Source organism: Corvus moneduloides, chromosome 5 (assembly GCF_009650955.1).
Source record: "Corvus moneduloides isolate bCorMon1 chromosome 5, bCorMon1.pri, whole genome shotgun sequence".
Classification (NCBI taxonomy): domain Eukaryota; kingdom Metazoa; phylum Chordata; class Aves; order Passeriformes; family Corvidae; genus Corvus; species Corvus moneduloides.
This window is the reverse complement of record NC_045480.1, coordinates 1,399-13,899: the sequence shown is the minus strand read 5'-3', so window position 1 is coordinate 13,899 and position 12,501 is coordinate 1,399. Positions and strand designations below refer to the sequence as shown.

Sequence of the window (12,501 nt, the reverse complement as noted above, 5' to 3'; positions counted from 1 at the left end):
AAATGCCAACTCCCCTGCTCGCCTCTGTCCCTTGGCACGCCCAGGGCGGCAGCAGCACCTGCAGAGAAGCAAAGCAAAACCACACGAAACATGCTGAGAGACTGTGAAACCACAGCCTCCCTGCTCCAACTGAAGTACACCACACCTATACCTTAGGCTTGCACCCTCCAGCATCCGGGGCCAGGACATCCTGCAAGTGGACCACCTAAAACAGACAACAACGGATGCTTAGAGCTGCACCAAAAATTGAGACCGAGGCCATAACAACTCATTCTGTCCACCGGTCACAGCTCACCTCGCTCCATCGCCCTTGACTGCCAATATCCAGCATTACTTCCTAAAAAAAAAAAAAAAAAAAAAAAAAAAAAAAAAAAAAAAGACATGGAACAATGCTGTAACATGGTAGCATGACATAGCCCAGCAGGACTGCAGAGAGGGGCAGAGAGGGAAAGCTGGCCAGGATCTCGTTCCCAGCCCTGAGCAGGGGCTTTACTGGCCTGACTGTCCTGTACTACCCGAGCTCTGGGGACAATGAACCAGGCTCAGTCCCTGCCTCACCACGGCCACCGTGAAATTCTGGCACTGCAAGAGTCAGGGGAGGTTTCAGCAGTCATTTCAGCAAGGTCAGAGCTGCTCCCAGCAAAAGCTGTTCTTAGACTACTCCTGCCAGAAGAACTCAGAGTACCTGCCACTGCAGGATGTTTGTGACTTCCAGGTGGAGGAGAAGGGTGGAAACAATCCAAGATGAAGACAGAATGATGAACACAACAAAGAGGATTTCTGTATGCTCTGCACTGTTTTGTCACGTTCAGCCCTTCCTGGGCTGTTCTCTGCTTGTTGTTCTCAAGATCAACATCTCCGACTAAGGGGGGGTGATGTGAATTCCAAGGAAGTACAATTCAATTCTCCCCTAGATCTTTCCCTAAAGTACAAGATACTGATTCACCTCCCTTCCCACCAGAGTCAATCAAAGAGAATCCAAAAACGTAAATTATGATAATGCGGAATCTGGTCTCCATTAGAAAAATTAATGTAGTATTTTTTATCAGAGCTTTGGTTAAATGTAACAATGCAGGAAGTGCCTGTGCTCAGGTTATTGGAGAGTGCGAGGTTTTCTCACCGCATCAGCCCTGTCAGCTGACAAATGTGGGTGTGCACTAAGGCACAAAGCACCGACGTTTGCACACTACAGCTGGAATCTGCTATCTCCGTGTGCAGACACAACCACTGCTCATTACAGATAAACCCACAAGGGCTGCTCCAACACTGACTTAACCTGGGGAAAAAACAGCACTAAGAGGAGGAAAATAAAAAGCATGGGAGTAGTAGTTTCACCCTGACCAGCTCCATGAGATGGGCAGGAATCAGAGGATCCCCTGAGTAACTCTGAACTTGCTTTTCCTGGTCACCTTTCACAGAATCCATAGCAGCAACCCATGGACATCCCGTGTGTAGGTTTATTCCAAAACCCACTCCCAGAAACATGAGGATATTGCACCTAAAGCTGCCTCTGCCAGAGGGAAGCAAGAGCTGGGGCTGGGAGAGGAAACAGGCAGGAACTTGCTCTCAGGAGAGGCAGCACGTGGGCTGCTGGCACTGCCAGCAGGAGGACGCAGGTGGGAGCAGGTAAAATTCCAATACAAAATGCAACTGGGGAATGTGACGGTGCAGAGGCTGTAGGTTGGCAGTCTAAGACTTTGGGGTTTATCACAGCTCTGTGAAAGCACCGAATTTCGCCAGCAGGTACCATTCATCCTCCTCAGGACAAGCTTCCAAGAGTTCATCTCTCAATCTGTGCCCCAGTGTGGGCCAAGTGCTGGTGGAGCCTGGGCTGGCACCCCGAGCTCTCACCCCCAGCTGGCACCCCCAGGGCTTTCCAACGTGCCACTGCCACCCAAGCCACAATGGTGGGCCCAGCCACAGCTGGGGCCTGACGAAAGGAAGGAATGAGGAGGGACTTAGGACACAATCCTGCCCTTCAGACAGGCAGATTTACCTGTGCTCCAGTCTCAAGGGGGCTCTCAGTGGATAACTCAAGCATCCCGCGTGGGACACTGGGGCCAAGGAGCAGCTGGAGGCAGCTCTGTCACCTGGGCTACCTGTGTGTAGCCATATTTAGCAATAACTGAATTGATTGAAATAAAGGGTAAAAGCTTGACTCAGCCTGTAACTTTCACCTTTCTTTCAAGTGCAAAAAGAAGCAGAAAAATCCATTCATATTGATGCTTTCCCAGTATGTGTCTTTCAGATTCCCAGGTGTTCATCCCCTCACAGAGTTTTAGTGCTGACACAGAAGAAAGTTCTTTGTGTGCTGCCAGAAAAACGAGATCTCTCCCATTTTTTATTTTCACACCTAAAGTATGAAAACATTATCATCACACAGAAGAGTTCTGCACACTCTCCTCTGGGCAAGGGGAAGATTCCCTGATAGGCAGATTCCAATCCCTCCTGTCCATATTTATATCCCTAAGGCCTCAGGCCCTCTGTAGGTAACCACGGGGTTCCCAGGTGAGAGGAGTCACTGTGAGAACAGAATTAAACCCCAAAGCATCTCTGAGGAGACAGCGCCTGACTCTGGGAGTGCCTCCCTCTCGTGTGGAAGGTGTGGGTTACTCAGGAGTTACTCCAGGAGTTCCTACTCTGCCCAGGCCAGGCCTGCTCCGGACACTCCCCGTGCCCTCAGAGCCACAAACCCAGCTCAGGGCTGGGCTCAGAGCTCCAACACCACCAGGAATGAGCACTCCCTGAGCCCCCTGCCCTCCCAGCCCTGCTCTAGGCTGGGCAGGCACTCAGGGGCTCACTGACACCTCCAGTGTGGCTCTTTAAAGGTGGTGGCACAGGTGCTCCGCAGCAGACCTGTGCGAGACCCAACTTCTCCACGGGCAAAGAAGAACCTCCCAAAGCAGGTGACACAAAAAAGCTCTGGTGTGGCCCAGGGACTGCTCAAGGTCACAACCAAAATTAGTTCTGAGCTCAGGGTGGTGTCACTTCAGTTCCCTGCCACTGCTGCCACTTCCTGCCACCTTCAGCTTTTGCTCCAGGCACCAAAATATGAATTTTTCAAGGCCAGACCATCTAAACTATCTGAAATTGCAGCCTGGCCGATCTCGGGAGCTCCCAGACTCACTCATGAGGATGAAGTGACAGACCAGCAGTGAGCACTTCTCCCTCTTCCAGCCAAGCTGTGAATTGCTCCTCCCTCAGCTTCAGCAACCACTTTTCGTGCCAGTTCCTGAAGAGAATCTTGTGCTGAACATCCATCACTTTTTCAATGCAGAGCATTTGGCTTCATCCTCAAGCCCTAGAAATACTCAGCTAAACCAGCACTAAAACCTGATTAAACTCGCATCCTGCACAGCACAATGAACTTGGACTTGGGCAGGAATCAGAATATCTGGGAATGAAGAGAACCCAAGAGCTCGGAGAGGTTTGCTTTGCCCTTGTCCTGCCTTGGGCTCCTGGCTCTGCCCCAGCAGTTACAATAAGCAGAGCAGTGACCTCCCCTCCCCTCCTCATCAACACAAACCCCCAAAAGCAGAGTTTGTCTCTCTCAGACCCACCTTGAGCTGTGTCCGCAGGAACAACAAGGGTGTTGAAAGCAGCAACCCCACAGGACGAGGTCTTGGTGGGAAGGGACCTTAAAGCCCATCCAGTGCCACCCCTGCCAAGGGCAGGGACACTTTCCACTGTCCCACGCTGCTCCAAGCCCCAGTGTCCAGCCTGGCCTTGGACACTGCCAGGGATCCAGGGGCAGCCACAGCTGCTCTGGGCACCCTGTGCCAGGACCTGCCCACCCTCACAGTGAAGGATTTCTTCCGTGTATCTACTCCGAACTGAAGTTTAAGTATCTAAGCTCAAGTTTAGTTATTGCTGAGCCTCTGCTGAAGATAACTGTGACACCATAGTAGGAGAGAAAGGAAATAGGCCTGTAGAACAGACCACAGGCGAGTAACAAACCGAAATGATGTGGCCAAAACCAGAAGAGAAACCTCAGTCACCAAAAACTCCAGTCTATTCCTACATCCTCACCCAGGGGGACTCCAAACACGACACCGCAACTCATGCTTCTCCCAGCTCCACACACACATTGCTGGGACCTCTTGGAAGCTGCTCGAGCTCTCTCCACGTGCCAAATCTGCCCATGGCAGAGGTGCTGCTTTCCTGGCTCAGCTCCCAAGACTCAACTCTCAGTATTTCCGCCCTCAATACTGTAAATTTCTGGTGATCTGGAGCAAAGATTTCTGGCTTGCTGTGTGGCTTCTCACACAGAAACTGACCCCAGGGGCTCAGTCTCACTCTCTCCGCGTTTGACACAAGTCATAAAGCAAGAACTGCAAAGGCATTTTGAGGCAGTATCAGGGGCCTGAGACAGCTTTTGAGATCAAAGTTGAAATCTACTGTTTTCTTTCATTGCTGTTAAACTGTACTGGAGTCCTGGGGGCACTTTTGGGCGCCACAATATAAAAAAGATAAAAAACTGACAGCATCCAAAGAAGGGACATGGGGATGGGGAAGGGTGTGGAAGGACCATGAAAGAGCTGCTGAGGGCACTGGGTTTGTTCTGGTAGAGAAGTGTGAGGTCAGAACACATCGGGGCCTACAGCTCTGATCTCCGCTCCCTGGGACAGGGACAGGACCCAGGGAGCAGCTGGAGCAGGCTCAGGCTGAGATCAGGGAAAGGCTCTTCCCCCAGAGACTGCTGGGCACTGCCCAGGCTCCCCAGGGAATGGGCACGGCCCCGAGGCTGCCAGAGCTCCAGGAGCGTTTGGACAGTGCTGCCAGAGATGCCCAGGCTGGGGTTGTTGGGAGGTCTGGGCAGGGACGGGGGTGGGACTGGGCGATCCCTGTGGGTCCCTTCCAGCTCAGGATATTCCAGGATTGTCTCACTCCCGAACAGGGGAGAGTCTGCTCTCACACAGAGCTGCAAACACACTGTGCAGGAGGCAGCAAATGACAAAAATTGACATTGATACATTAATAAAGCCAAGATATTAAGCAAGCCAAAAGATAAATTTTCCCTTTTGCTCCTGACCAACAAGACCTGTCCCAGTCTCAGCACAGCCACTAAGCAACTCCAGTGTGACACCGGGACTGTCTCACACCTCGAGGCCGACACACAACAGCAGCACAGCGCCAGGAGTTTAATCACGTTTCCCTCATTAGAGGAGACAATTAAATGACCGCTCAGGCGCACAACCACTCCTGCAGAGCGCTTCACTAGACCCCGTTTTGCAAGAACTCCCCCAGGCTGCAAAGCCCCATTTGCCAGGGACCTGAGAGAAGAATTCGGTAGTTTTAAAGGAATGTCAGGAACTAGGAATACACCTGAGAGGAGTTCAGTAGCTGGGAGGGAGCCCAGGTGACAAATGAACACACAGGCCCCAGCAGAACCAGCTCATTCCAAAGACTGGCACTGAGGAAGGGCCTGGGCAGTCCCACAGGGGCAGGTGGGCACCTGCCTGCCAGCACTGGGAACACGGGAATGCTTCAAAGCACCGGCACTCCTGAGAAAATGACCAAACAAGGCCGTAATAAGGCGAGAGATGAGCTGGAGGGGGCACTGGGTCCCACACCTGCCCCTTTTCCCTTTCCACTGTACAGCATCTGCCCAGGCTGTGAGCGAGCTTTGGCACAAGCACTCAGTTCTCCCCCAAAATCCACTGAACCACTTGCTCATCTCCCGAAGAGAATCACAGGCACAGCACTGAATGCACCGGATACCCGGCTTACACCTCTCAACACTTTCTCGCTTTGTTTTGCTCATTGAAAAATGGCAAAAAAGGAAAAAAGTCAGCCCAGAGCCCAGGAACGTTAAGTGACTTTTACAAAGTCCAACACAACCCCCCCAAGGATGAGGCTTTACGCAACAGCCACCCGCTCACTCCGGGACGGGATTGTGTCCAGACCCGCGACTCTTCCCTCACTGACCTACGGCAGCAGCCGCCCGAAGCCAATTCCCCGAGCACGGCAGCCCCGCGAAGCCGCCCAGAGCCGCCGGCCGCCCCCAGAGCCCCGCAGCCCGTGCCGGTGCCGGCCCGCTCCATCCCGGAGCGGCTCCGGCGCCAAACCGGGAGAGCAAAGGGGAAGGAACAAAGCCCTGACAAAGCCAATGACCGGAACAGGATTCAATCCATCAGCGGGGAGGGCAGCGCAGCGGCCCCGCCGGCCCCGAGCCCGCCCCGAGTCCCCGTTCCAGGGAATGCCCCGGGTTGCGCTGCCCGGGGAGGGACCCCCGCCCTCCCGGGGTGTCCCCCACCGCGGGGCGCGAGCGCGGGGAAAGCCGCGGGTCCCGGCGGGAGCTGCGCCCGCAGCGGCCGATGCCGCCCTCGGGCCCGCCGCTGCCGCCCAGGGGGCGGCCGGGATGTCCCGGGAGTGCCCGGGGCGGGGACGGCGCGGCCCCGGCGCCGCCCCGGTGCCGGCGGGAGGCCAGGCCCGGCCGCGCTCACCTGTGCTGGCCGCTCCGCTAGGCCCGGACTATCTCTTGGCTGCCGCCACCGGCGAACGATGGAGGAGCCGAGGAGCCGCCGACGAGTCACGGAGTGCCGAGGGGCGGGGGGCGGACCCGGCCCGGGGGAGGGAGGGGAGGGCGGCTGCCAAGCGGGCGACCGATCCGGAGGGGTCCCGGCGCTCCATGGCGGGCCGGCGCCGGGCTGGCGGCTCGCAGGGTTCGGGCAGGGCCGCGGCTTGGCCGGGGCTGCGCTGGGCCCGGTCCCCACCCCGATCCCGATCCCGATCCCGATCCCGATCCCGATCCCGATCCCGATCCCGGCCCCGTCCCGCCTGGCGCTTCCCGGCGGCCCCCGCCCCGATCACGTGACGCGCGGGGAACCACGTGACCCATGCGGAGCGCGCGCGTAGGGGGCGTGGCGCGGGTCAGGCCCCGCCTCCCCGCGGGACAGACCGGGACAGACCGGGAAACACTGGGACAGACCGGGACACAGCGGAACGTGTGGATTCTTATGCGGGTAATGACCACGGGTGCAGCAAAGAGGAGCACGGTAACGGAGAACATGGAGATGAGAGCCACCCGGCAGTGCTCCTGCTTGTGTGAAGGGCACAGGGAAGCCACTGTGGGAATGAGAATGATGGGAACGAAGAAGGTCAAGCATTGAGCACCCCACAGCACCCACATCATGGGATTGGGAAGGTCACAGCGGCAGCAGAGCTTGCAGAGCTTTTCCATGTCCTTTTTGGCGCTGATGGCTGTCATCCAGAAGAGCACCCAGTAGCAGGAGAACGCTGACACCAGGTAAAGGAATCTCACGTACATCAGGGGCATGACAGGAGAGCAGGACACATCTTCCAGCAGGAAGAGCAGGGCAGAGGGGACCGCAAAGAGGAGGAAGATGAAGTCGGTGACAGCCAGGCTAAAGATGCTGGCAGTATGCCCTTTCCATCTGAGGAGGCAGAAGAGCCCCGTTCCCAGCCAGCCCACAGAGACAGATGAGCAGTGTCACACTGTGTATGGCCACGTCGGTGACACGTCGGTGAAATGTCTATGCTGCGACCTGCCTGGGAAAGGAGGAGGGAGAACCTGGTGCAAAGTAAAGGGGAGAGAAAGAGGGACAAGGCTGGAGCTGTGGAAGGAAGCGGAGATGGCCAAGAGGCAGCTGAGCATTTTGCTTTCCAACTCTGTGGGGGGAAAGAAAGCGCTGTCAAATCCATCCAGGAAAACAGAGGAGAAATAGCAGGTGGTGGAAATCGCCGGCAATTGGGATTCAATTTGTCTGTCTGAACTGCAAACGCCGACAGACACCGAGCACCGCTGGACGCCTGCTGGCGTTGCGGTGTGTCCTGCTCCGGCTGCAGCCCGCCTGGCGAGACCCCCAGCAGCAGCTGCCCGGGGGCTGCGGATCGGGCAGCAGCCAATCGGAAGCATTGCAGCGTGCGGCAGCCAATAGGAGCCCTGGCTACTCCGGCAGCCAATGGAAAGCGCCGTTTCCTGAGGGACCAGGCAAAGGTCGAAGCCCCTCACAGCTGCTTCGTTTTTTGGGACATTTGTGGAAAGCTCGGAGTTCTTTTTTTTTTTCTTTAGCTTGCCTTTTCCAGGACAGGAGGGATTCCGGCGCGGGGGATATCCCGCCTCGGGCGCTTCTAGGCGGTTTTGAAGCGGGGGGAGCCCACCGCGGCAGTGGCGGGAAAAGGGGGTGCGGAGTATAAAAGGGGGCGCCGGCGTCGCGGCCCCTCAGTCGGGGGGCGGCGGCGGCGGCGGCAGGAGCTCCGCGGGCTGGCCCGGGTGCGGGGACGCCGCCCTGTGCGGCCGAAGGCGCCGGCCCTGAGGCGCGGGGAAAGCGGCGTGGCAGTCGCGCATCGGCTCCGTCATCGGCAGCGCCGCTTCGTGCCGGTAGGGAGCGGGAGAACGCGGCGGCGGGCGGTGGGTGGTGAGTGCCGTCGGCGAGACGGGGCTTGGGCCGCCTGCGGTGTGCGATCTCCCGAGAGCAGCGGGGAGGCCCCCGGGGAGCGGCGGCGAGCGGGGCGCTGTGGGAGCCGGCGCATGTCCCCGAATGAGCCGCCCGGCGCAACGCGCGAGGTGCCAATGAAATAAAATAGAACACGGTAAAGTGCCATAGAGGAGCCGCACCTAGAGGGCTCTCCGCCCCTGCCCCGTGTCACTAAGAGAGCTGCACCCCGGGACCGTCGGGGCGGCGCTGCTGGTTAAAAAGAGCAGTACGGGAAAGGCTGGGAAATGTGAGCGGAATAAAATATTGACAGTGGTCTAAGAAATATTGTAAAGGTACTGCAGCAGGAGTGGCCGCTGCCCCGTGTCAGTAAAAGAGCTGCACCGAGGGACCGTCGGGGTAGCGCTGCTGGTTAAAAAGGGGCCCGGAAAGGCTGAGAGGTGTAAAGGGAATAAAATGCTGAGCATGGTAAAAGAGGTCCAATAAAGGTACTGCAGCAGGTGTGGCCGCTGCCCCGCATCACTGAAAGAGCTTCACCGAGGGACCGTCGGGGCAGCGCTGCTGGTTCAAAAGAGCAGCACGGGAAAGGCTGGGAAGTGTGAGCGGAATAAAATATTGACACTGGTCTAAGAAATATTGTAAAGGTACTGCAGCAGGAGTGGCCGCGGCCCCGTGTCAGTAAAAGAGCTGCACCGAGGGACCGTTGGGGCAGCGCTGCTCGTTAAAAAGGGGCCCGGAAAGGCTGAGAGGTGTAAAGGGAATAAAATGCTGAGCATGGTAAAAGAGTTCCAATAAAGGTACTGCAGCAGGTGTGGCCGCTGCGCCGTGTCAGTAAAAGAGCTGCACCGGCGGGACCGTCGGGGCAGCGCTGCTGCTTAAAAAGAGCAGCACGGAAAGGCTGGGAAGTGTGAGCGGTATAAAATATTGACAGTGGTCTAAGAAATATTCAAAAGGTACTGCAGCAGGGGTGGCCGCTGCCCCGCATCACTAAAAGAGCTGCACCGCGGGACCGTCGGGGCAGCGCTGCTGGTAAAAAAGGGGCCCGGAAAGGCTGAGAGGTGTAAAGGGAATAAAATGCTGAGCATGGTAAAAGAGGTCCAATAAAGGTACTGCAGCAGGTGTGGCCGCTGCGCTGCGTCACTGAAAGAGCTGCACCCCGGGACCGTCGGGGCAGCGCTGCTGGTTCAAAAGAGCAGCACGGGAAAGGCTGGGAAGTGTGAGCGGAATAAAATATTGACACTGGTCTAAGAAATATTGTAAAGGTACTGCAGCAGGAGTGGCCGCTGCCCCGTGTCACTAAAAGAGCTGCACCGAGGGACCGTTGGGGCAGCGCTGCTGGTAAAAAAGGGGCCCGGAAAGGCTGAGAGGTGTAAAGGGAATAAAATGCTGAGCATGGTAAAAGAGGTCCAATAAAGGTACTGCAGCAGGAGGGTGGCCGCTGCGCCGTGTCACTAAAAGAGCTGTACCGAGGGACCGTCGAGGCAGCGCTGCTGGTAAAAAGAGTAGCACGGGAAAGGCTGGGAAGTGTGAGCGGAATAAAATATTGACAATGGTCTAAGAAATATTCAAAAGGTACTGCAGCAGGAGTAGCCGCTGCCCCGTGTCACTAAAAGAGCTGCACCGAGGCACCTTTGGGGTGGTGTTGATGGTAAACGTGCGGCACGGGAAAGGACTGGAGGTGTGAGGGAAATAAAATATAGAGAAAGGTCTGAGAAATAATAACAGCACCGCAGCAGGAGTAGCCGCTTCCTCAGGATAAAATGAGCTGCACCGAGGCGCAGCTGGGCCAGGGGTGCTGCTTCAAAGGTGTCACGGCAAAGGTCGCATCTGTGAAGGGAATAAAATTGCGAAAAAGGTCGAAAATGCTTTAAAAGTACTGCAGCAGGAGTGGCCGCTGCCCCGTGTCACTAAAAGAGCTGCACCGAGGGACCGTCGGGGCAGCGCTGCTGGTTAAAAAGGGGCCCGGAAAGGTTGAGAGGTATAAAGGGAATAAAATGCTGAGCATGGTAAAAGAGGTCCAATAAAGGTACTGCAGCAGGTGTGGCCGCTGCCCCGCATCACTAAAAGAGCTGCACCGCGGGACCGTCGGGGCAGCGCTGCTGGTTCAAAAGAGCAGCACGGGAAAGGCTGGGAAGTGTGAGCGGAATAAAATATTGACACTGGTCTAAGAAATATTGTAAAGGTACTGCAGCAGGAGTAGCCGCTGCCCCGTGTCACTAAAAGAGCTGCACCGCGGGACCGTCGGGGCAGCGCTGCTGGTAAAAAAGGGGCCCGGAAAGGCTGAGAGGTATAAAGGGAATAAAATGCTGAACATGTAAAAAGAGGTCCAATAAAGGTACTGCAGGAGGGGTGGCCGCTGCGTCGTGTCACTAAAAGAGCTGCACCGGCGGGACCGTCGGGGCAGCGCTGCTGGTTCAAAAGAGCAGCACGGGAAAGGCTGGGAAGTGTGAGCGGAATAAAATATTGACACTGGTCTAAGAAATATTGTAAAGGTACTGCAGCAGGAATGGCCGCTGCCCCGCATCACTAAAAGAGCTGCAACGAGGGACCGTCGGGGCAGCGCTGCTCATTAAAAAGGGGCCCGGAAAGGTTGAGAGGTATAAAGGGAATAAAATGCTGAGCATGGTAAAAGAGGTCCAATAAAGGTACTGCAGCAGGTGTGGCCGCTGCCCCGCATCACTAAAAGAGCTGCACCGCGGGACCGTCGGGGCAGCGCTGCTGATTCAAAAGAGCAGCACGGGAAAGGCTGGGAAGTGTGAGCGGAATAAAATATTGACACTGGTCTAAGAAATATTGTAAAGGTACTGCAGCAGGAATGGCCGCTGCCCCGTGTCACTAAAAGAGCTGCACCGAGGGACCGTTGGGGCAGCGCTGCTGGTAAAAAAGGGGTCGGGAAAGGCTGAGAGGTGTAAAGGGAATAAAATGCTGAGCATGGTAAAAGAGGTCCAATAAAGGCACGGCAGCAGGAGGGGTGGCCGCTGCCCCGTGTCACTAAAAGAGCTGCACCGAGGGACCGTCGAGGCAGCGCTGCTGGTTAAAAAGAGCAGCACGGGAAAGGCTGGGAAGTGTGAGCGGAATAAAATATTGACACTGGTCTAAGAAATATTCAAAAGGTACTGCAGCAGGAGTAGCCGCGGCCCCGTGTCACTAAAAGAGCTGCACCGAGGCACCTTTGGGGTGGTGTTGATGGTAAACGTGCGGCACGGGAAAGGACTGGAGGTGTGAGGGAAATAAAATATAGAGAAAGGTCTGAGAAATAATAACAGCACCGCAGCAGGAGTAGCCTCTTCCTCAGGATAAAATGAGCTGCACCGAGGCGCAGCTGGGCCAGGGGTGCTGCTTCAAAGGTGTCACGGCAAAGGTCGCATCTGTGAAGGGAATAAAATTGCGAAAAAGGTCGAAAATGCTTTAAAAGTACTGCAGCAGGAGTGGCCGCTGCCCCGTGTCACTAAAAGAGCTGCACCGAGGGACCGTCGGGGCAGCGCTGCTGGTTAAAAAGGGGCCCGGAAAGGTTGAGAGGTATAAAGGGAATAAAATGCTGAGCATGGTAAAAGAGGTCCAATAAAGGTACTGCAGCAGGTGTGGCCGCTGCGTCGTGTCACTAAAAGAGCTGCACCCCGGGACCGTCGGGGCAGCGCTGCTGGTTCAAAAGAGCAGCACGGGAAAGGCTGGGAAGTGTGAGCGGAATAAAATATTGACACTGGTCTAAGAAATATTGTAAAGGTACTGCAGCAGGAGTAGCCGCTGCCCCGTGTCACTAAAAGAGCTGCACCGCGGGACCGTCGGGGCAGCGCTGCTGGTAAAAAAGGGGCCCGGAAAGGCTGAGAGGTATAAAGGGAATAAAATGCTGAACATGGAAAAAGAGGTCCAATAAAGGTACTGCAGGAGGGGTGGCCGCTGCGTCGTGTCACTAAAAGAGCTGCACCGGCGGGACCGTCGGGGCAGCGCTGCTGGTTCAAAAGAGCAGCACGGGAAAGGCTGGGAAGTGTGAGCGGAATAAAATATTGACACTGGTCTAAGAAATATTGTAAAGGTACTGCAGCAGGAATGGCCGCTGCCCCGTGTCACTAAAAGAGCTGCACCGAGGGACCGTCGGGGCAGC

At 56.1% G+C, this 12,501-nt stretch overlaps 1 protein-coding gene and 1 long non-coding RNA gene across 2 annotated transcripts; both read right to left on the bottom strand.

Moving 5' to 3' along the window:
- Positions 1-8: 8 nt before the first annotated feature.
- LOC116444032 lies at positions 9-6,816 on the bottom strand. Its single transcript, XR_004240182.1, has 4 exons — positions 6,447-6,816; positions 296-337; positions 152-205; positions 9-58 (listed from the first exon to the last, which is right to left on the bottom strand). It is a non-coding gene; the product is annotated as an uncharacterized LOC116444032 (long non-coding RNA).
- Positions 6,817-6,873: 57 nt separating this feature from the next.
- Positions 6,874-7,879, bottom strand: LOC116444047. The gene is given in 4 exon segments (XM_032109102.1): positions 6,874-6,884; positions 6,928-7,409; positions 7,411-7,496; positions 7,745-7,879. Coding segments are annotated over 4 exon segments (714 nt in total).
- Between the last annotated feature and the right edge of the window lie 4,622 nt (positions 7,880-12,501).